Source organism: Oryx dammah, unplaced genomic scaffold (assembly GCF_014754425.2).
Source record: "Oryx dammah isolate SB20612 unplaced genomic scaffold, SCBI_Odam_1.1 HiC_scaffold_17, whole genome shotgun sequence".
Lineage (NCBI taxonomy): Eukaryota > Metazoa > Chordata > Mammalia > Artiodactyla > Bovidae > Oryx > Oryx dammah.
The window spans coordinates 44975713-45000899 of NW_024070201.1; the positions used below are offsets into that span (position 1 = coordinate 44975713).

The 25187-nt window shown below is 38.8% G+C and overlaps 3 protein-coding genes across 3 annotated transcripts; 1 reads left to right on the plus strand and 2 right to left on the minus strand.

The window, feature by feature from the left end:
- The first annotated feature begins 9491 nt into the window (after positions 1–9491).
- Positions 9492–10475, plus strand: LOC120875875 (olfactory receptor 2D2). Its single transcript, XM_040257633.1, has one exon. The coding sequence runs from the start codon at positions 9492–9494 to the stop codon at positions 10473–10475; it is 984 nt and encodes a 327-aa protein (XP_040113567.1).
- A 1326-nt stretch (positions 10476–11801) lies between these two features.
- LOC120876529 (olfactory receptor 10A4) lies at positions 11802–12749 on the minus strand. The gene has a single exon (XM_040258492.1). It carries the CDS (start codon positions 12747–12749, stop codon positions 11802–11804), a length of 948 nt encoding a protein of 315 aa, XP_040114426.1.
- Positions 12750–24485: 11736 nt separating this feature from the next.
- LOC120875876 (olfactory receptor 10A5-like) lies at positions 24486–25187 on the minus strand (the record flags this gene model as incomplete). Its single annotated transcript, XM_040257634.1, has 1 exon — positions 24486–25187. A coding segment is annotated over one exon (702 nt), but the record flags the coding sequence as incomplete, so codon positions are not given.

Consider the following 25187-nt stretch of genomic DNA (forward strand, 5'->3'; position numbering starts at 1 on the left):
TTTTCCCCATCTGCTCTGACTCATCAAGGGGATTGGAGGCGGCAGTGCCAGCATTCCTAGAAGAGTGTATCATACAGGCCAGGTTCCTTCACATTTACCCAGAGCATGTTCACAGACAAGAAACTCTTAAAGGGGTTCCTCAAAGCAGGATTCCCAGTATCCTTGAGCTCCCTGCCTGTTCAAGAGGAGATGCTGGGGGAGCCGTGAAGACTGAAGGGCTGACAGCAGAGGGCAGGGGAGTATCAGAGTTGTTTTTCAACAGCAAAAGGGAAGTCATGTGACCTCTCTGGAAACAACCTCATCCCAGAAGGAGAAATTCTGGAAGAGGATTTGGGGCTGGGATTCTGGAGGAGAAGACTGGAAATAGAATTGTCTCTGGGAGTCTAGCAAGGAAAACATGAATGGGTAAGAGAGTGACAAAACTCATCTTTCCCGACACCATGCCCACACCCCAGTCCCCAACCTGTATCGCAGAACTGTAGACTGAGGTCCATCAGAGACTTTCCTACTCTTACCTGAGAGCAGAGAGAAAACAGAAAAAGGCTGAGGAGTCACTGGTAAAGGAAATGAGGATCAAGCGCCAGAGGGAGTGATTCCTATAGCCTGCATAGCCACTCTTGAAGAACATCTCCAGTTGTAGGTAGGCTGTTAAGCAATGCCTCTCAAGGTCTGTACTAGAGTCATCCTGTGAGTTTCACTCAAACCCAAGCTTCTCTGCCTTACTTAATTCAAGGTACAAATTCCCATTCTTTATGTCCCAGTTCTGGACAGGTGATTTTCCTTCCATGGAATATTTAAAAGCGAGGTCCTGAAAGTGATGTAAACAGGGCAATCCCTGGAGTTCAAGAGCCCTCAACCTTTTTACCTTATTATCTAAATACTTTCCATCCTTTGAGGCACCCTAGGGCATTTCATGTTATATTTGAAATCACAGACTAAAGCCTTCAAATCATAATCATCTCTCTTTTAAACCTTATGATGTTATTCAAATAATGTCAGCACATCTAGTCTCAGAGGTTCATAAGTCATCGAAAATTGTGTCTTCATTGGTATGATAATTAAATAGAAATGAAAATGGGCAGATACTGGATTATGCAGATGCTAGCTTTCTAACTGAGTTATACAACTTGGTTGAAGGGCTTGTATTTTCATTTCAGTTTATGGTTGTTTAGGTGCTGTGTGATCACCTTAAGTGGCAGAGTTTGGTTAGTGCTGTCTGATATCACATGAGAACAGGGTGTACTGTTATATTAAAATTGTATACTTTTACTGAACACAAAGTCAAAGCTTTTCTTTTGTGGAGAAAATTTACAATCAAAAGACAGTTTTGAAGAATGAAACTTTAGCTTTGTTTCTTAAACTATTAAGACTGGTTTGACTATGTGGAAATGGAACTACTGCTACAGTTCTCTCAAGCTAATGAAAAAAAAGTAAATATATCTAAATTGGGCATACATATTATCTAAAGGCCAAGCAATGCAAGATAAAAATGATGGAAGAATCGAGTTATCGAAGGATAGTGTAGGCATATAAGATTCTAGAAAATGTCCTGAAGCTGTTAGTTCCCCAGTCATAGTTCAAGTGGCAATTTAGTTTCAGCAAGACATCATCTGTGACATTAAGGAAATGCTATTAATTTGAATTCTATAGTTTTACTGGTTTTGTGGTTTGGCTTAGACATTATTGGTAATTTAGTTGAGGTTTCACAGAACAAACATATAAATGCAACTCATTAAAAATAAATGGATTTTGTTTTGTGGTATAGACATGCTGTGATCTATTTAACTATATTCATGTTAATGAACTTCTGGGTTATTTCCAATCTTTAGATATCAACACAGTGCTATGATGAATACTTTTGAATACATGTCTTTGTGTCCTTTTCAAATATATTTGATGAGTAAGTTTCCTGAGGGTCTAAAAGTATATTCCTTTGAAATATTAACAAATATTGTCAATTGCATTAATTTATACTTCCGTTAAAATTGCATTCAAGTTCCTATTTAATTACATCTTTCCTTACAGTTGGTATGGTCATGCTCTTCAGTTTTGCTAATCCATTAGGGAAAAAACCCTCACTGTTATTTTATTATATAATCTTCAATTATATTTGAGGATGAGCATAATTTTATATGTTTATTCATCCTTTTCATTTCCTTTTCTGTAAAGGGACGGTTTACTCATTTTCTCTTATTAGGTTGCTCAACTTTCTTTCTGTTGTTAAATCAGTAAGTACTGTCCAACTCTTTTGCAACCCCATGGACTGTAGCCTGCCAGGTTCCTCTGTCACGGGATTTCTCAGGCAAGAATACTGGAGAGGATTGCCATTTCCTTCTCCAGGGGATCTTCCTGACCCAGGGATCAAAACTGTATCTCCTGCGTAGGCAGGAGGATTCTTTACTGCTAAGCCACCAGGGAAACCCCAACTTTCTTTAACTGCTTTGTAAGACCCTTAAATATTTTGAAAAACTGACTCTTCAATTTTCCCTCAGAAATAAGTATTTTTCCGTTTTGTTGGTTGACCTACTTTATGGATTTTTATATCACACATGTGTGTTTATAATTTAGCCAAATCAATCAGTCTTTAATATTTAAAAGGTCTCTATTGATATTTTAAATCATTATGCTTTTAAAAAATATCAATTTCTTTCTTCTAAGATTTTCATATTTTTGCTTACATTTATATCTTGTTCCATCCAGAATGTATTTTGATGTAAGGAGTGGGATAAGGGCTTCTTAGTTCTTTCCCCCAAATGAATCTGTCACAGAATGGAAAAGAATATTTGCAAACCATAGGCCGAGAAGGGTATTGAGAGCCTTGTGTGTGTTTTCAGAGCCCTTCCATGTTGTCGCGAATATCAGTACTTAATTCCCTTCTATGGGTATAACACATTTTGCTTCTTCAGTCCTCAGTTGGTGGACACTTGGGTTGTCTCTAACTTCAGGGTATTTTGACCAGTGCTGCTATGAATATTTATGCACAAGTATTTGTTTGAGTTCTTGTTTTCAGTTCTCTTCATTGTTTACCGAGGAGTGGAATTGCCGAGATGTATGGTAGTTCTATACTTAACTTATTGAGGACCTGCCAAACTTTTCCACAACAGCTGCACAAATTTACATTCCCAACAGCAATGCATGAGGGTTCCGATTTCTCCACATCTTCACCAATCCTTGTTCTTTTCTTCCTTCCTTCATGTCTTTATTATTATTATAGTTATCCTAGTGGGTGTCAAGTGATATCTCATTGTGGTTTTAAATTCCATTTCCCAAATGCCTAATGGTGTTGAGCATTTTTCATATTCTTCTTAGCTATTTTCTTTGGAGACATGCCTTTTAAGTGCTTTGTGCATTTTTACTTTATTTATTTAGTCCACTTTAAAATTATGCTGTTTGTTTTTGTCTTAAGTTGAATGGGTTCTTTATACATTCTGGATACTAAACAGTCATCAGCTATATGGTTTGCAAATATTTTCTACCTATTCTATAGGTTGTCCTTTTCAGTTTCTTGGTTAAAATAGCACAAAGCTCTCTTAGTTGGATTCCAGTTGTCTTATTCTTGATTAAACGTGCAACTGCTTATTGTAAGCTTTTGGTATTTTCCAGAGTCCAGATAAAGATTTTTTTTCTGACAGTATTTGCCATTTTTTCTTTTATATTTCTTTGGCGGGATGGCCCTTTGCGATCCTCTCTTTTACTGTTTCACATTTAAAAATAATTTTGGACAGAACTTTGACTATCTTAGTAATCTTTACAAAGAACCAGTTTGGTATTTTGATAATCTTATCATGTTTATATTTTGTTGTCTATTTCATTGATCTCCTCCTTTGAATTTGGATTTACTCTACTACTTCACACCTCTGCCCCCAGCAGCTTTAATTAAATGCATCACTTTACTTTTTCTCTCCTCTCTCTCTTCTCTCTCTCACCTCTCTTTCTTTTAATGAGGTATTTACTTACACACAGTAATGTGAACCAATCTTAAGTATAGCTCAAGAAGTTTTTACATATGTGTACACCTACATAACCATTATGTAGGTCAGAATGTAGAACATTCACAGCATATCAAAATGTGCCTAGTCAACACTCCTTCAACAGTAACCATTATTTGGGATTCTAAAAGCACAGGTTAGGTTTTCCTGTTCTTGTGCTTCAAATAAATGGAACCATGCAGTACATACTTCTCTGTATGTCTGGCTTCTTTTACAGAACATCATGCTGTGCGTTTCATCTGTGTGGTTGTATATAGCAGTAGTTCTTCCTTTTAAAATTATTTAATAGGATTGCAGTGCTTGATTGTACCACAGTAGATCTTTTCTGTTGTCTATGGAAATTTATATTGTTTCCACCTGTACCTATTATGAATAGAGTTATGACATCCTTGTACATATCTTGCGATAAATATAAACATGCATCTCTATATGGTATATATTCAGGAAAAAATTTACTAGGTTGTTGGAACGAAGACACATGCTTAGGTTAGTTTTCAAAGATACTTCCAAAAAGACTTTTAAAATCCATTGTACCAATTTATGCTCCAATCAGCAATAAAAATTTTTCCACATCCTCAGTCATTTTATGGATTTTTATTAAGGGTTAGTGGTATTTCACTATGGTTTAAATTTATACACTCTGGTGTCTAATTATGCTGTTCATGTGCTTATGAACTATTTTCTATATTGCAAGACATATTCAAGTCTTTTACCCATTTTAAAAACTGGAATTTTCTGACTTTTCTAACAATTTGTAGAAGTTCTTTATATATTCTGGGCATCATGTCTATAGCTTACTATTAAATTATTAAAATACTGTATGTGAAAATAAAGTGTTATTAAATGTTAATAATGAGAGGATCTAGTTATTTTCTGAGACATACTACATTTGCATTCTGTAAATTATAAAATTCCTCAAAATCATACACAGACTATGTGATAGACCTGGGGGTTGCCACCTGATAATTTTTCCTCCAGACAATGAGTGAGTGAGTGAAGTCGCTCAGTTGTGTCCAACTCTTTGCGACCCCACCAGGCTCATCCATCCATGGAATTTTCCAGGCAAGAGTACTAGAGTGGGTTGCCATTTCCTTCTCCAGGGGATCTTCCCAACTCAGGGACTGAACCCCGGTCTCCCGCATTGCAGGCAAATGCTTTACCGTCTGAGCCACCAGGGAATCCCCGGAAAACGATCCTTAATTACAAAATACAACACTTCTCCAAAGAAAAGACATGTTAGAGGAACTGGTAATGTGGCTTGTAAATGGAGATGTGGGTGCTTACTAAATGTTATTTTCTGTTCTCCTTATAACCATTTGGGAAACTTCTGAGAGGAATGCAGCTCAGGATCCACCCTAATGGTTCAGATTCTCCTGAGCACTTCAGCTGCTCCAGAGGCTGCTCCTGATATTCTGGTGTTTAGCTCATTTAAAAGGAACTATTGTTGCACAATATGCCCCCAGATCAATAAGAACTTTGGATAAAGCAGGAGGACACAGGAGATGTGCGGATTCCCTTTCCTGCTTTGTCCTTGATCTTGACTTCAGAGATTTTACTGAGCAATTTAACTTGATAACACAATACCCCAGGCTCCGCTCTTCTAATTCTGCAACCAATACACCTGCAGCAATTTTCCCCTCAACAGTGAGATGTTTTTACTGGTTTTAACATGCTAATGTGATCTTTTTGTTTGTTTGTTTTCTCTCCACTGGATGAGAAAATGCTGATATGATTGTTAGAGGGAGGAAAAGAGAAGGTATGAGTTGAACAAAGGGGATAACTTGGCATATATTGGGAGTGAACTGGTTTAAAGCTCTTCATAGATTCGATTTTTAAAATTCAACTATTAATAATTTTGTCCCAGCAGTCTGATTCTTACTGCTAAATCTTCTGGCATAGATCTAGGCAAAGTTTTTTCCACAGTGAATTTACCTTATCAAACCACAATTACAATGTCACATTCTTTGTGACGAGGAATTGTGGTTCTCACCTGACGGAGACATAAGCAGAACTTCCATGGGGATTCTTACACTTCTCATGCTTCTGTTGAGCTGGGCATGGAAGACGGTAAATAGGTATGGGAAATAGGAACCAGGTGATTTTGAGCCCAAAAGATCTTGGCCTCAGAAAATAAATTTAGTATATTTTTTTGTTGGTTCCTATGGATTTCCTCAGTATCCTCTTCCTAAAAGAAATGTCAGATTAGACAATGGCTGGCTCTGTGACCCTATCGTCTTGTTCCACATCCAGTAACACATGTCATTTTTAGAGAAATGAACTTACAATCTGATGTTGAATCTGAAGAAAAGGTATAATAACACAAGAGAAAGATTGACAATAAACATCATTTTCTTACAAAGGCTTCCTGACCCTAGGGGCAGATTTGCAGTCTCCTGGGGGGACATTTTCTTTTCCATGCTTGCATGGGAGAATAATATGCTTTTAAAAACAAATCAAGCAAGGTCAGAGTGTAGCCCTCTAATGCTGCACTCCCAGGGCCCATGAGAGCTGCTACCCTTTGACAGTTCACACTCTTCTCTGACTCACATTGACCTCTCTGTCTCCTGCCACTTTGGCTCAGGTCAGATCAATTCGAAAAAGGTGAGTTAATTATTTCTGTACCAGGATTTATCTTATTTACTCTAAATAAGGATGATTCAGTTGAGATCCCTACCCTCGAACATCTTACAGTCTCAGAGAAAGAAAATAATTTCAATATAATTCATTAAGAGTTATGATGCTATAGGTACACTTATGTATCTAGGATAGACTAGATGTTTGAGAATGTGTGTGTTTGTGTATGAGTCTATGTCTGTTTTGTTGGGAGTGACTGGGAGTTGGGAGTGGAGAAAATGTGTGGGTCAGAAAAGAAAATGTTCCAAAATAATATTTTTTCCCAAACGGGATCTTGAAAAATCTATAGCAGATGAAGAAGGCATAGAAATTACCAATATCCTGTAACTGCCCATTCAATAAGTTAACCACTGATTGTAGGCATCACTTTGAACTTTGCAACAAGTGTTTATTTAGTTCTATGCTCTCTACTTCTTTGCATCAGAACAGAAAGATATTTGCTTACCATTTAATTTTCCCTGAGATCTAGTCACATGATTGATACAATTGCACTAATTTCTATTCTGGGAAGGATGTATGGCAGAGAAATAACTTAAGTCTAAAGGACCCAAACTGAACTACATCCTGGAGACTAAGAACCTATGAAGTAATAACTTCCACTAAATGGGTGACAATTCTAAAAGTATCTATCTTAACATAGCTTGTTCTCAAATTTTATTTTTATATCAGCTATTTTGACAACAGACAATATTTCCCTTAGAAGCAATTCTATATCAGTTTGATGTAAGTAATTGTTAGGTGATACAGACTCACTTGGCCCAGTACATTCATTCATTAAACTATGATATGCTGTGAATCTATGTTGTTCTAGGGACGACTATTACACTAGAGATGAAACACGACTATAGTTTGGTCCCTCCTATCTGAGGGTCTCTGGCTTTGGGTCTTCTATCTCTATCCCCTTTACTAAGCATGTGGTTGGCCAATAATGCTCAGAAATCAGGTAATTGAATATTGCAAGAGTGTTGAATGCTCAAGGAAAACAATGCTATCTCTGTGTAGCTGGCTTATCTGTTAATAGAGAGACTACGCTGAGCAAAAACCAATGAGGTTTAAAAATGCAGTGTGTCCTGGGTATGTGGCAGGAAAAAAAGCTAGAAAAGTGACTTGGGGTTGGATAAGGAAACCATAAATGACCATCAAGCAGAGATGAGATTGTTCTTATTAATGTTTTATTTGTTTGCTTATTATTTCAATGTTGAATTGAAATCTTTCATCATATTGACCCATCTGGAACCATCCAGAAACCTAAGACTCCATTATCTGATAACATAGAATATAATTATGACTTTTTGAGAAAACTCCTGGGAATTCCTTTAGCCCACAACTTCTTAACTTGAAATTCTTCAATTCCATGAGGATTCTTCAATTCCATGAGGGTTCTTCAATCTCCTTTGCTTTTACTTTAACTGAAATTTTTTTCTTGTTTGGATGTAGCAGTACCCATGACTTTATCACCAACAGAAATTAGAAGTATTTTAAAATAATATTGCAGTTGTTGAAGTTACCTCAAAATCTTGTTTAAGCTCGTCATTTTGAAACTAAGGTGATTATTAGATCTGCCTAAGTTTTAATGTGTTAAAGAGCCACACATTTTATTATATCACATAGTTTTTTCCCCCAAAACTGTTTTGGTAACTGTTTCCTTGGTAATCTTATGCATTCTATTTGATGTATGTATTTTTAAATTTATTTTTAATGTGAAATATTTTAAAAAATACTTTGAATCACCTTTACCAAACACATAAAGGATTGATAGCCCAAAACTTGCATAGGGTTCTAAACTTTCGTCTTAAGTAAATTTCTTTCCTTTCTTTTTTGCAACAGTTCCACAAAAAATTTTATTATTGTTCCCACATTATTGCAAGTCTCTCTAGGCTTTCTTAACAACTCGACTAAAAACTATGTGGTCAAATTATTTTTATTTACTTCATGGAACATAATTTATTGAATAAAGTTCTATGCTATGTCTTTTAAAGAACACAAAAATGAAAAAGACATAGACACAGTTATCAAAGGAGTTTTTGGTCTCTGAGAAGAGTAGACAGATAATGCAAGACAGATGATAAGGCAATAACAAGCGAGAGATGTTGTGCTGGAAATGGTGGATTAGTGCTGTTTAGTCTGAACAAAACTGGACAGGGTGCCGGCTTAAAATGGAAATTATGTTATAATGGTGTTTTGGAAGTTCACTGATGGCTAAGATTTATATTCAGGAGCTCCAGTTGAAGTGGGGGACAGGACATTCAGAAAGATTATAGCACACCATACAGAGTTATCCCTTGGTTTCCTAGCTCTTTCAAAACAGGTTATTTTGTCCAAGAAAAAAACATCAATTCTACAAGGTACTTTGGTTCTTTTTCTTATACCTTGGTGAGTGACTTTTTTTTTTTTTTTTCAGGAAAGAAACAATAAGAAGATTTGTATGTTTGAGAGACTAAAAAAAAATATCTATACAATCATGAGATGGGGGAGGTGTCACAAGAGCAAAATAAGACTCAAATGTTTTTGCTGATAATAAAGAGAAATTAAATTTCATGACTTTCAGGTGAATTCAATCTATTGTTTTATCATTAGAAGTATGATGTTCAGATAGAGAAAATGATGAAGATGATTCTTTTGATCTACCATATGCTTGTCAGATGACACTAGAAATGAATGTACCATCTTATGAAGTATTAAGTTTTGCAACATTGAAAACATTCCAATAAAGCAGTATAGTCATTTTCTAACAGCCTAATAAAGGGGATTCTTAAAATGGTTGGTAAGATTGGGGGCAATTTCTAAGCCTTCCAGTTCTGAATTATATAATCTTATAGGCTATATCCAACTATATATACTGTATAGTGGCTTCACACTGATAAAACTATGAGACAGACAAATCAGACTCAGGTGACAGAATTCTTCCTTCTGGGACTCTCTGATGACCAATACACCCAACAGCTGCTTTTCACCTTATTCCTGGGTGTCTACCTGGTCACTGTGCTTGGAAATCTGCTTCTCATGTTCCTTATTCAGGTTGACTCTCAGCTTCACACACCCATGTATTTTTTTCTCTGCAATTTATCTCTAGCTGACCTCTGTTTCTCTACCAACATTGTTCCTCAAGCCCTAGTCCACCTGCTATCCAGACAGAAAGTGATTTCATTCACACGTTGTGCAGCTCAGCTTCTACTCTTCCTCATTTTTGGGTGTACACAATGTGCCCTTTTGGCGGTGATGTCCTATGATCGATATGTGGCTATCTGCAACCCTCTGCATTACCCTAGCACCATGACTTGGAGGGTGTGCATCCAGCTGGCTGTAGGGTCATGGACCAGTGGCATTCTGGTGTCTGTGGTGGACACCACCTTCACACTAAGGCTGCCCTACCAAGGCAGCAATAATATTGCTCATTTCTTTTGTGAAGCCCCTGCAATGTTGATCCTGGCATCCACAGACACCCACACCTCAGAGATGGCCATTTTCCTCATGGGGGTTGTGATTCTCCTCATACCGGTTTCTCTAATCCTTGTGTCTTATGGCCACATCATAGTGACTGTGGTCAGGATGAGGTCAGCTGAGGGCAAGCTCAAGGCATTCTCAACCTGTGGCTCCCATCTTGTGGTGGTCATCCTTTTTTATGGGTCAGCAATTGTCACCTACATGACACCAAAGTCTTACAAAGAACAGGAAAAGCTGATATCTGTGTTCTATGCAATGGTGACTCCCATGCTTAATCCGCTCATCTACAGCCTGAGGAACAAGGATGTGAAGGGAGCTCTGAGGAAAGTAACCACGAATTTCCCATGCAGGTTTGGAGTTTTCCAGACACCGAGAACCTCCTGGTTGTCTACTTCTAAGACTGGCTGAGTAGGTGGCTCTGCAAGACTGGAATATGGTAACTTTCATCCTTGGTACTCATCTGTGGACCCACGTTCCATCCTTTATCCAGCACTCCCTTTGTAGAAGAAGAAGGACAATAATTCATGGAATTTTAGAAAGGATGCTCTGCTTCCTTCTGGTCAGTCTTTAAAAAAAAATTACCTGAGAAACACTCCCATTTTATATCAATAAATATATCAATGAATTATCAATAAATTCTTATGAATACTTTACACAAAGCTACGGTGCCCAAGTCCCAAGTCTGCTCTTTGCCAAGAGTCTAGAACTGAACTATGTTCACTGACAAAGTCTTAAAGGGGCAGCAAAATTTGTTGAGGGATATGCAAGCTTAAGAAGGACAGTTGATTCCATCCAATCATAATAACATTACTCCCCCAAAAATCTAGAAACAAAAAATCTTTGGGTTATTCACAGTAGTTTCCCATAATCTGTCCACATCTGCTTAACTTGGGATTCTTTTACACCCTTTCTGTCAAGCAACTCCCATATTCAAGGTGGATAGTTTGAGATTAAGGCTGTTTTCCATGTAGTGAATTAGTTTTCCCCATATGAGGCATAGACCAATTATGGTAGCAGAGGAAGTCCTCAAATCATACCCTTCTAAACATGGGTACTTTACAAGCAAATGGTGGATTTAAAGTATCATTTTATTTTCTCTCTTTCTCACTAGAATATAAATTCCATGAGGCAAGGAATTTGTCTTATTCACCCATGTGTCTTCAGGGTTTAAATAAGGTCTGACATATGCTGAATAAAAATTTGTTGACATTTTGAGTTCTTAACTTTTGAAAGTTTGATTCTAAACCCAAAGATTTTGAAAAAAAAAGTGAGTGAAAGAATGAAGCAAACTCTACTATTTATTATCACAATTATCATTAATTTATCTTCTAAGCAGAAAGATCTTTGAAAGTTACTGGTGGAATTCTTGGATGTACAAAAGAAAATAAAGCAGAAAATTATAAAATGACATGAAGAAGTTCAAGAAAAGTTAAAGCAAATAAGAAATGACAAGAAGTAATGAAGTTGTCAACCACCAGACTGCGATCTGTGTAAACCAATATAGCATCCTCAGAGACATCGGTACCCCAGTCCCAGAGAGTTCTGGGCCTACTGAAGTTCTTTATTGCATCACTCATGTTCTTTCATTCATTAATGGATCCCAATGGAAAGTCCAAAGTCCCAGTGTGTATACTTTGGCTCTTGGAAAGAATAGAGACCAAAGACGTATTTGAGGAACTTGCTTTTCTTTCCTTTGCCTATGTGTTCTACCCCCTCAGTTTCCATCTAAGTCAGTCATAGTTTCTGAAAGCCCAAGGTCCTGCGGATGGCCCGCCTTAGTGCAGCCTTTACTTCACTGTTCCTCAAGCTGTAGATGATGGGGTTCAACATGGGAGTCACCACCGTGTAGGAGAGCGACAACAGCTTCTTGCTCTCAGGAGAGTTGCTGGACCGGGGTCGAAAGTATGTGAGGATGGCAGTGCTGTAGAAGAGGGAGACAACCAGAAGGTGGGAGGAGCAGGTGGAGAAGGCCTTGCGCTTCCCCTCGGCTGAGGGCATCCTGCAGATAGTGGAGAGGATGCGGACGTAGGATCCCAGGATCAACAAGAAAGGGAAGAGGATGAACAGGACTGTAGCTGTGAGAGCTTCCAGTTCAAACAGAGAGGTATCAGCACAGACCAGTGAGATGACAGGGGGGCTGTCACAGAAGAAGTGGTTCACCCTGTTGGGGCCACAGAAAGGGAAGCTGAAAATCCATGTGGTTTGCACAGTAGCCACTGGGAATCCTGAGAACCAAGAGGCAGCTGCCAGCTGGCCACAGGCCCTGTGACCCATCATGATTGGGTAGCGCAGAGGGTCACAGATGGCCACGTAGCGGTCATACGCCATGGTGGCCAGGAGGCAGCACTCAGCAGCTCCGAAGAAGAAGAAGAAGTACATCTGGGTAGCACAGCCGAGGAAGGAGATGGCTGTGTCCTGAATAATCAGGGTCCCCAGCAGCTTGGGCACAATAACCAAGTTGAAACCTATCTCCAGGAAAGACAAGTTCCTGAGGAAGAAGTACATAGGACTTTGGAGGGCAGAGTCAGCTGTAGTAACCAGGATTATGAAGACATTTCCCATCAGGGTAACAAGGTAAATGGTCAAAAAAAGGAGAAACAGCAGAGCTTGTAGCTGAGAGGACAGGGATGAGAAGCTCACAAGAACAAACTCACTGACAACTGTCCCGTTTCCTCGCATCATTCCTCTGCTCAGGATTTCACTGGACATTCACACCCCAGGAAGGTGGCAGTCTCCATATGTTATTTAGACTTTGTTACACCCTTAGAAAGGGAAATTCCCATGGCTTCATTCTTTATCCTCTTATTATTGTTGCAGCTCAAACAGCTATGCTTTCCAATGTTAAAAACAAGTCTGATTATGGGAGTCACTTGTATTTTTGAAGAATGTCAACTTTTTTTTCAGACTGAACTGAAGCATACCATATATATCTATACATGTCCTAACTTTTCTTTACTCAAGAGAGGATGGTCAAAGACACAGCTTCATTTTTGTGCTTCTATCCTATCTCTCTTCAACAGTCAGTAGTGCTAAAAAAGAAGCCAGGCCAACCATGTCTGAAGAGAAGGGTCTCAATGCACAGAAAGATGGTGAGGGTGTGTTTTCTGCAAAATGAAAGAGGGAAGGAGAAAGTCAAGGAAAGTGAATCAACTGTTACCAATGATCCCTGAGGAGGAGACCTGAATGTGTCCCTGTTTGGAGCAGCTCATACTTGGGAAGAGTTCAGTGTACTGGAAGAATCATTTCTAAACTCAATCAATTCTAAACTCAGACAATTGTAGTTTAAACAAGAAGATGAATAATATAGGAACTCTGGCTTCTCCTGATCACAGGACTAAATACCCTGCATGTGGCTGTGTGTGATCAGACTAAGAGAACGTAGACTCAAAATACTGTCAGACCATAGAGAGCAGACAGGTATGTTATGTATGAACCCTTTCATCAGCTTCTTCTGGTTATCTTGGGTCTTGACTCTCAGAAAATATGAAACAAATTTTACACATTAATAAAGACCAAATCAAACATGCAAGTGTGACTAATAATGTTAACTCCTGTGAAAAAGAATCAGAAGGTTTCACCATTGATCTACTTATATAATATATTGCCCCAAATCACTGTAGCCTTTTATTTTCAATCACTAAGAGAAAAAAATAATTTAGTCAATAAATATTGATTATCTTTAGTGTGCCAGACACTGCTCTAGATATTGAAGATAATATACTAGTAAATAAAGCAAACAAAATATAACTCACTTTTTAACAGGAAATGTGGGTTATATTAAGTTATATGAATAAAATGTTTATTATGTTAGATGATGAGAAGAATAAAGCAGTGGAGAAGACAGGATTTAGAGTGTGGGGTGTGTCACAGAAGGCCTCACTGAGAAGATGAGTTTTGAGTAAAGTCCTGAGCAGGTGCAAGACGAAGTCGAGGTGGCGAAAAAAGGAGGGAGGTAAAGAGTAAAACAGAGTCTTAAAATTTTTTTTCCTGATTCCTATTTATTTTAAAAATCTCAAGCTGGGCATCACTTACTTTATAGAAACTTTTTTGAAATCTTATTTATTTTCATAGTAAAAATGAACATTTATTGAGCACCAAGTCAATACTGGACAGTATTCTCAGTGTTTTGCAAGTGTTACAGTTGTTTCACAACTACCAGAAGATGTAGGGACTATTACTAGTTTCACTTTACATCCAAGGAATCTGAGGCCCAGAGAAAGGAGTAGTTTTCCTAAAGTTAGGCAGCCAGCAAGGATTGGCATCTATCTGACTGCAAACCATGGGTTTTCCTGTTAGGTGGAAATTTCACCCCCTCTCTGAGAACAGAAATGAATCTGAACTCACAGGTGAGACTAAGCTGGAGTGCTCAGCATAGGATGGTAGCAAAGGAGAAAAGAAGCAAGATTACGTCTAGAAGGGCAGAACATTTCAAGGTGTTAGCACCATTGGAGACCTGAAATACCACTTTCACAGTCCTTATCTTAGAATAATCATGAATATATGTCTCCATCTCATATTCTAGGGGGTATATTCCTTGAGAGCAGAAATTGTGGTATTCAACTTTTAAGGCACATGCCCAGTAATTTGTTATTAATTGAAGAATGAAGAAGATATGAAAATAATTAGGGAAATACCTATATAGGCAGTGTGTAGGCACAGTGAGCCACATTCATAAGGAGTTTAGACACAAAAGACTGCATACGTCATTGGTGAGTCATATCTTCCTCCTGCCCAACCTCCGCCACCCTCTCCTCCCCACTTTCATCTACCTCATTTCAGGAAATGATGCCACCTGGCTGTGTCCCCAGGAACTGGGTTAAAAATTCTTAATTCATCCTCAAACTTGATTATTTTTCTTCCTGAAGACTGATTCAACATCACCTTCTCCATCTCTATCTCCATGGCTTTAGGTTTTGGCTCTTATTTCCTTTGGCCTAGAATCTTCTAGGAACCCGACTCTATCTCATTCTCTTCGATCCATCCTTGACTTGGATGTGATCTGACAGCGGCTCGAACAAGGTTATTTACCTGCTAACTGTCTTTCAGTCACTCCATACCGTAAGTAAAATTCTTAAAAGGTCTTTTTCTCTGATTTCTGCTTATTTTTCCAGTTTGAAATCCCCTACAGAGCTGATGCTCTAATCACACCAAAATATTTTCTGTTCTGTGCACACCTGGTGTCCTCTCACCCCTCCTTGCCTTTGTGCCTGTGGCTCTCTACTCTGGGAACCTCTTCCAGCAACTATGTATAACTTTCTGCTAATTTTGCAAGTCTCAGTGGAAACATCATTTTCTTTGTGATGCCCCTTTCTTTCCCTGTCCTCCCTTGGCCAGATCAAGGGATTATTCTTTTACTCTTTCAACACTTGATGTAAACTGCTATTAGAGCATCTTTATAATTGTGTATGTGTACATTTATTTATGTTATATAATTATTAACATCATGAGGACAAATGTATTCATTCATCATTGTATCTTTTGCAGCTAGCGGAGTGCTTAATTCTAAGTGCTTAATAATTAATGTAGCCTAAGGTTTAACTATTTTCAAAGCAGTTTGATGATACTATTGGATCTCTAGTTGAACCAATAATCATATAAGGTCTGTGTGTGTGTGTTTCTTAAGTGATACATTAGATTTTATCTTCCAAGTTATGTTTGTTTTATTTTTATTTTTGCTGTGTACTGAGAAGACATTTTTAAAGCTTTACTCCATTATAACAGCATTGCATTACTCAGTGTGCCATAAAAGTCTTGTTCCCTCACATATTTAATCAAAATATTTCTTAGGATAGAGCCAAGGCTCTAGGGCACATAACTCAAAGCTTATTCCCAAATGGTTTGAAATTAATTTTTATTCTCTACTCTTTAGACAAATAGCAAAGCTACCTTATAGTTTTACCAGCGACCTTAAATCATTTTGGACATGGTTGGGTATAAATAAACACAGTTATATGTACTCTCATCTGGAATGCATCTCTTTAAAATAGTAACAAAGGTCTCATAAAAAGTTCATCAAATGCCTTAGGTGAAACACATGTAAACCATATAAATACTTATTTTTTAACCCAAAGTCTAATGTCAAGTTCCTAATAAAAACTTTTCTGATCATTCCCAACCCCTAACTGGATATAACTAATTACTCTTTCCCTGTGTTCCTCCAAGATTTTAAAATACTCTTATTATAATAATGGTTTTGTGTCACAATTATCTTTATATGTGTCCTTGCCTGCAAACTGTGCACTTCTTTAAGCCACAAACCAAAGCATATCCATCGCTATATTCACATTACATTATCTATTACCCACAAAATAACAGTAAATGTTTATTGAATGAGTAGTTAGCATTTATCTTAAAGCCATCTGTTAACTGGCTTAACATCTTGGGGTCACCTGGTGGCTAAGATGGAAAATAATCTGCCTGCAATGGGGAGACCCAGGTTTAATCCCTGGGTTGGGAAGATCCCCTGGAGAAGGGAATGGCAACCCACTCCGGTGTTCTTTCCTGGAGAATCCCATGGACAGAGGAGCCTGGCAGGCTACAGTCCATAAGTTTGCAAAGAGTCCGAAAACTGAGCAACTGAACCTGTCCATGTGCACTAATATCTTAAAAAGTTAATGGAGCTCTTTGTTATGAAATTCTTAGGGATTCCATGATGGATTAAACTCATCACTATCTTTTTTGTTATTTGTAAAAATCCTTTTAACAATGTTTTAAATTATTAGCTGGTAAGAGATATGGTGTGGTGGTGTGATCACTCACCTAGAGCCAGACATTCTGGAATGTGAAGTCAAATGGACCTTAGGAAGCCTCACTACGAACAAAGCTAGTGGAGGTGATGGAATTCCAGTTGAGCTATTTCAAATCTTAAAAGATGATGCTATTAAAGTGCTACACTCAATATGCCAGCAAATTTGGAAAACTCAGCAGTGGCCACAGGACTGGAAAAGGTCACTTATTCCAATCCCAAAGAAAGGCAATGCCAAAGAATGTTCAAACCACTGAACAATTGCACTCATCTCACACACTAGTAAAGTAATGCTCAAAATTCTCCAAGCCAGGCTTCAACAGTACATGAACCAAGAACTTCCAGGTGTTCAAGCTGGGGGTTTAGAAAAGGCAGAGGAACCAGAGATCAAAATTCCAACATCCATTGGATAGAAAAAGCAAGAGAGTTCCAGAGAAACATCTACTTCTGCTATATTGACTACACCAAAGTGTTTGACTGTGTGGATCACAGCAAACTGTGGAAAATTCTTAAAGAGATGGGAATACCAGGCCACCTTACCTGCCTCCTGAGAAGTCTATATTCAGGTCAAGAAGCAACCATTAGAACCAGGCATGGAACAACGTACTGGTTCCAAATTGGGAGAGGAGTACGTCAAGGCTGTATATTGTCACTCTTTTTATTTAACTTACATGCAGAGTACATCATGCGAAATGCCAGGCTGGATGAAGCATAAGCTGGAATCAACACTGTCAGGAGAAATATCAATAACCTCAGATATACAGATGGCATCACCCTTATGACAGAAAGCAAAGAGAAACTAAAGAGCCTCTTGATGAAAATGAAAGAAGAGAGTGAAAAAACTGGCTTAACACTCAACATTCAAAAAATGAAGATCATAGCATACAGCCCCATCACTTCATGGCAAATAGATGGGAAAACAATGGAAACAATGACAGACTTTATTTTCTTGGACTCCAAAATCACTGCAGATGGTGACTGCAGCCATGAAATGAAAAGACGCTTGCTCCTTGGAAGAAAAGCTATGACCAACATAGTCAGCATATTAAAAAAGCAGACACATTACTTTGACAACAAAGGTCTATCTATTTAAAGCTATGGTTTTTCCAGTAGTCATGTAAGGATGTGAGAGTTGGACCATAAAGAAAGCTGAGCACCAAAGAATTGATGCTTTTGAACTGAGGTGTTGGAGAAGACTATTGAGAGTACCTTGGACTTCAAGGAGATCAAGCCAGTCAATTGTAAAGGAAATCAGTCCTGAATATTCATTGGAAGGACTGATGCTGAAGCTGAAGCTCTATACTTTAGCCACCTGATGAGAAGAACTGACTCATTGGAAAAGACCCTAATGCTGGGAAGGATTGAAGGCAGGAAGAGAAAGGGACGACAGTGGATGAGATGGTTGGATGGCATCACCGACTCAATGGACATGAGTTTGAGCAAGCTCTGGGAGTTGGTGATGGACAAGGAAACTTGACGTGCTGCCGTCCATAGGGTTGCAAAGAGTCTGACACAACTGAGCAACTGAACTGAACTGAGCTGAAGAGATATGGAAATAAATGTAAAATTATAAAACAGTTGAATTATTAGTCATTAATATTATTGATATTATAAATAGTATGTGTGTTAGTCATGTCTGACTCTTTGTAACTCCATGGACTGTAGTCCTCCAAGCTCCTCTCTCCATGGAATTCTCCAGGCAAGAACACTGGACTGGGTAACCATTCCCTTCTCCTGGGGATCTTCTCAACCCAGGAATTGAACCAGGGTCTCCTGCATTGCAGGCGGATTCTTTACCAGCTGAGCTACCAGAGAAGCCCATTATATAATTTATATATACATGTATAAAAATATATATAATTTGTATACATATATATAAAAATATATACTACAGTTTCTATAGTTACAAGAAGCCTCTAAATCCAACCTTTTGGTAAAGCAGTGTTAGGCAGATAGAAAGCAATCCAATGAGGTGTGGCCAAGTCGTATGACAGTTGAAACCAGAGGAATACTGAAGCAAACATAGTTGGAGAATTTCCTGATGATACTACTTAGACACTAGATAGTATGTGACAAGAGTCCAGAAAAGAAAAGGTTCTTGGGCTCCAAATTCAGAAGTTATCAAAAAGAATTTCTGAACTCTTAGTTAAGGAAGCTGAGGGAATTTATGTATGCATAACAGTAGTTTTTCTGTCTTTTAAAGTGGAGGATCTCCTTCCCTTTTCTTTCAAACCAAGTCTTTGGGAAACTCTCAAGACTTGAAGTCAAATGAGGATGAACTAGGGCAGGGGCCGGGGCTAAGAAACCCATTTGCTTGGCTTTCACTTTTCTCCTGGCCCCTGAAAAGGCCCCCTCATGAGTCTCCTTAGGACCCTGGGGCTGCACGAAGCGCAATGTGAGAGCAGGACTCTTGGCTTTGTGTCTGCCTCCTTCCCACACTTTTCATGCCATGTTGTCCTTCCTTTGCCTTCATCTTCCTCTATATTCCTTTCTTTGGACCTAGACTTCCTTCTCGTCCTCTTCCATGGCTTTCACCTCTCTCTTCTGTTTGTAACTGTTTTCTCCCAGTAAGTAAGGAAGGGGTGATAGAGGGGAAGAGAGTCCCTTTCCTAGGGGAGGGGACATCACGGGGAAACTCAAAATCCTGCTCCTCTCAGTTGAGGTTGTGTGACCAGCTTTGTCTCTATCCAGATTGTCTCCTTTCAGGGATGACATCTTGGAGATTCTGTTTTGTTTCAACAAGGAAGAACTAGTTAACACACCCAAGAGAACTTTGTGAAACTACCACATAAATGATACTTTGAGACCACACAGTTATCACGGCAAGGGTCTGGGGGGAGCTGAAGCTCTGGTTATTATGTGTTTTAGATGTGAGACATAGAGCTACTGACATGACATTTTTTGAGTTATGTTTCTTTCCAACCATAAAATGACAGTTTTTATAAATGCCCTACCCACCTGAGAGGGTGGTTGTGGATATGAAATGAGAGAATTCATGTGCAAACACTTTGAACAGTCTAAAGCACAATACACATTTTATCACTGTTTTCTATTCTGTAGCAGATTCCTTTTGTCGTACTTCTTTTGTCAAATTCTATAAAACCCCATGTGTTTTACTTGAGACTTCTGATCACCTTTCTTATCTCTCAGAAATGTGTCAAAGAGGACACCTTTGTTGGTGGTGAGCCATCATACTCTTTACAGATTTCGAGTTTGAGCCCTGCCTTCTCATCCTTCTCATCACTTACCTCCTGTGAGTGAAGTTTTTCTGTTTCAAATTGAAGAGAAGCCCTGGTTTGTGTCAGTCGCTCTAGAACAGCTTTGGATTGTGTCTGAATGGGTGACTCCAGGGGAGTTTTAAATTGTGGTGATGTCTGTTCAAGCCACCCCAGAAAAGCCCTGTACTGTGTCTGTACCCGTTATTCCAAAGACACTCTGGCTTGTGCTCGTCCTGGTCCACATTGCTGGTGAACTCGGGTTTGCCTTGTCACATTCTCAAAGAAGCTTTGTCCCAGCGTCTCAGACACTGTGGGCAGCTGTAAAGCAGTCTGAGCTGTGCAGCGTTAATCACTCCAGAGAAGCTCTGGGCTGGGCCTGCGCCATTCACTCTAGAGGATTCCAGGCTGGGTCTCAGGACTCCCTGGTGCCTGCTGTTTACTCTAAGGAAGTGACTTCCTCCAATACTTCCTCTTCTTCAGGAGAGGTCATAGGTTCACTTTCTGACAGGTATGAGTTTTGAGGGGATCCCAAGAGTACAAAATCTCATGAAGATTCTGCATGAAACCTTCCTTGGAGGAAGATTTTATTGCAGCTTCAACTTCTCCTGCACTTGTGAGGCTACAAGAGAAAAGGAACAAAACCCAGTGGTCTGTCTCTTCTCCAAGGTTTCCACCAAAGAGAGATTAGAGGAGCATATCACTATTTTTAATTTTTTTTCCAGATTCATTGAGATATAATTAACATAGAACATTGTGTAAGTTTAAGACGTATAGTGTGATGATTTGATACATGTGTATATTGTGACATGAGTAAAATAGAGTTAGTTAACAGGCCCATTACTTCACATAATTAGCTGTATGTTTATGTATATATGGTGAAAACATTTAAGATATACTCTCTTAGCAACTTTCAAATATATAACACAGTATTGATAACTAGAGTAACTACGCAGTACATTTGATCCCCAGAACTTAATTATTTAAAACTGAGTTTGTACCATTTGACCAACCTCAACATACCCAGATCCTGGCAACCATCATTTTAATCTCTGTTTCTTTGAGTTTGGTATTTTCAGATTCCACATATAAGTGAAATCATATAATATTTGTCTTTCTCAGTCTGAATTATCTCACTTAGCATAATGCGTCAAGTTCCATTCATGATGCCACAAGTAGCAAGATTTCCTTTTTTATTTTTACAGCTGATTAATATTGCATTGCATATATGTATACATATGCCAGTTTTCTTTATCCGTTCATGTGTTGATGGACACTTAGATGGTTTCCATGTATTGGCTATTGTGAAAAGTGTTGCAATGAACATGGGAGTGCAGGTATCTTCAAGGTAATGATTTAATACTTCCATACTAGTATTCTTTTACATCTCCTTTCACTTTGATTCTTATTGGGCTTGTTTCTTAGGACTGTTTCTGACCTGGACTCAGGAGAGGTCAGAAGAGGCATGAAGAGGATAATTCAATAATCATTGTCTGAGCAAACTGGAGAATATTAATGAAAACCATAAGCAGTTTGTTTAGGATGCTCTCAGTAGGGGAGGCTATCAACTACTGGTTAAGATGAAAAGGCTAACATCTCAAAATCTTTAACCCTTCTGGAACAGGAATTGAAATTGAAGGAGTAAGATGATGTCCATGTTTGAGATAAAAGTTCCTCCAACTGATTATGGCTTAACCCAAGCAGCCTAATGCATATCTAGACATTCCTTACAATGCTTCTGGAATAGACGTTTGACTTCATGTTTCTTACCAAAAGAGGTAGCCACATCTGACTTGTTTATTATTGTTTGCTTAGCATCTGGCACAATGCCTGCACATACCTGCTTGTCTTTTTCCACAAGGCATATTTAAAATACCAACCTTCTCCCTCATTTTCCACCTCTAGCTTCAAAGTTGCATATATTTTGAGAAGCCTCAGTTCAGTTCAGTTCAGTTGCTCAGTCATGTCTGACTCTTTGTGACACAATGGACTGTAGTATGCCAGGCTTTCCTGTCTGTCACCAGCTCCTGGAGCTTACTCAATCTCATGTCCATTAAGTTGAGAAGCCAGCCTTAACCCTATTTCTCCACGTGACTTTTGCAGAACAAAAAGTTTTCAGGAATGCCTATGTTATACTAAAACAGAAACACTTGTATAGGATTCATTTTCAAAGAGTTACAGGTACATTGGGGGAAGGCAAACATATAAAAATAAGTATAGGATAGTATACACAGAAGTTAATTTGTCCATTGACAAACTTAAAATGGATGCAAGCACAAGCTGGAATTGAGATTGCTGGGAGAAATATTAATAACCTCAGATATGTAGATGACACCACCCTGATGGCAGAAAGCGAAGAGGAACTAAAAAGCCTCTTGATGAAAGTGAAAAAGGAGAGTGAAAAAGCTGGCTTAACACTCAACATTCAAAAAATGAAAATCATGGCACCTGGTCCCATCCCTTCATGGCAAATACGTGGGAAAACAGTGGAAACAGTGACAGACTTTATTTTCTTGGGCTCCAAAATCACTGCAGATGGTGACTGCAGCCATGAAATTATAAGATACTTGCTCCTTGGAAGAAAAGTTATGACCAACCTAGACAGCATATTAAAAAGCAGACACATTACTTTGTCAACAAATGTCTATCTAGTCAAAGCTATGGTTTTTCCAATAGTCATGTAAGGCTGTGAGAGTTGGACCATAAAGAAAGCTGAGCATTGAAGAATTGATGCTTTTGAACTGTGGTGTTGGAGAAGACTCTTGAGAGTCCTTTGGACTGCAAGGAGATCAAGCCAGTCAATTGTAAAGGAAATCAGTCCTGAATATTCATTGGAAGGACTGATGCTGAAGCCGAAGCACCAATACTTTGGTCACCTAATGCAAAGAACTGACTCATTGGAAAAGACCCTGATGATGGGAAAGATTAAAGGCAAGAGGGGAAGGGGATGACAGAGGATGAGATGGTTGGATGGCATCACCAACTCGATGGGCATGAGTTTGAGCAACTCCAGGAGTTAGTCATGGATAGGAAGGACTGATGTGCTGCAGCCCATGGGGTTGCAAGGAGTTAGACATGACTGAGCAACTGAACTGACTGAGCAAAGAGTAGTTTAGCTGCTTGGGGAGTTGTAGTAGACCTTGAAATATAAAATGGATTTGGTTAAAATGAAGGTCAAAAGAAGCTTTCAAGTGGAGAAAATAGAGTACCAAGACATCACCAATTGCAAATCATCTAAACCATGAATTCAGAAGTCTAAGTAAAGTGCATCTTTCCTCTGACGTACTCACCTATCCCCTCTGTATTCTTCAAAATTTATTCACTCAAAGTAAGATTCAATTATGATTTTTTTCACCTATTACCTTCTAAATGATTGATGACAAGTATTATTGTTGTGGCTCTGGGGAGAAAAGAACCTTCATAAATTTCTGTTGGGAGTGTAAAATAGTACAATAAGTTTGGAGAGAAATTTGCCAAGATAGAAACACTATATACTTACACTTTGGCCAATAAACCCAACTTCCAGATTTCCACATGTCAGGTACACTGGCAAAAATATAAAAAGGCTTATGCATAAAACTATTCTTTGTAATTGTAGAAGACTCATCAAATAAACTATGGCATATCTATAAAATAGAATACTATGAATTTATAAAAAGAATGGGGAATCTTTTGTGTTACAGAAGAGCTATGCTGGAGTTAGCTGGATCTATTTTAACCTTTGATGAAACCAGCATCATGATTGAAATTTATGATATTACTTCAACAAGGTTAAGAACCTAAACAAAATTAATGATTAAAAATGACCTTTAAACAAATAACCACTGACACCCCAAATCTAGAGAGCCAATGGAAGCTCAGGTTATTCTTCCTAGGATAAATAGATGAGGAATAAAGAGGTTGCTAGAATTATAAAGGTGTAAGTATGGGAATTATTGATCTACTTTCCAATATCCATACTGCAACTAGTGAGCCTAAAAGAACTAACACTCCTTCAGGAACATGAAAACTAAAGTAAGGAGAGTTATGCACCGGGGGAGGACTAGTAGAGCTTCCTATCTGATGAGCAGAGTCAGATTTGCCCAAAGGAAGACAAACTGACATGGTGATTTTCAGTGGGTTTTGCCCTTTTTTTATTATGTGTGTTCCCATGCTAGGATTATAAGCAGTTTCATACTGTTAACAGTATGGAAAGAGGAATGTGAATATCTGGAATTATTTGGCCACAGAAGTGTTAAATTGACAAGAAGAAAAGAATGTAGTCTATACTGGACAAGCAGAGGAATTTTCCAGATGGTTGTGATAGGTCTAAACTACCTCTGTGATGTTTTCTCTTCACTGAGCTTTCCAATATTCATTTCAGCAGTGGGTTTCATCACAACGGAGATAGGCAGAGGGATTCTAAATATCAAACTGATTGTTCCTTATTTGATAAACTTTGGTATTATTTGTTAATGCTTATGAGATGCAGTTTCTAAGGCCTAGGGCCTTGTGGAAGGTCCGACCAAGGGCATTCTTCACCTCATTATTTCTCAGGCTGTAGATGATGGGGTTCAACATGGGAGTCACAACAGTGTAGGACAGTGATAGCACTTTTTTGCTCTCAGGAGAATTATTGGACTTTGGACGGAAGTAGGTGAGGCTTGAAGATACATAGAAGAGGGAGACAACGAGCAGGTGAGAGGAGCAGGTAGAGAAGGCTTTATGCTTCCCCTTAGCCGATGGAATCTTCAGGATGGCAGCAGCGATGCGCGTGTAGGAACATAGGATCAGCAAGCAGGGTATCATGACAACCAGAATGGTTCCAATGATGGCATAGATCTCAAACAGTGCTGTGTCTGCACAGACCAGCCTCAGCACAGGAGGGCTGTCACAGAAGAAGTGGTTCACCTTGTTGATGCCACAGAATGGAAAGCTGAAGAGGCACGTGGTCTGCACAGTAGCTACAGGAATGCCTGGAAACCAGGAGACAGCTGCCAGTTTGGCACGTGTCCTTGGGTTCATGATGACTGGGTAGTGCAAGGGACTGCAGATGGCTACATAGCGGTCATAGGCCATGGTGGCCAGGAGGAAGCATTCAGAAACCCCAAAGAAGAAGAGGAAATACATCTGAGTGGCACAGCCAAGAAAGGAGATGGTTGTGTCCTGGGCAATCAGGGT

Excerpts from the sequence above, each read along its gene's own strand:
- LOC120875875 (XM_040257633.1), top strand. The coding sequence starts at position 9,492 with ATGAGACAGACAAATCAGACTCAGGTGACAGAATTCTTCCTTCTGGGA.
- LOC120876529 (XM_040258492.1), bottom strand. The coding sequence starts at position 12,749 with ATGATGCGAGGAAACGGGACAGTTGTCAGTGAGTTTGTTCTTGTGAGC.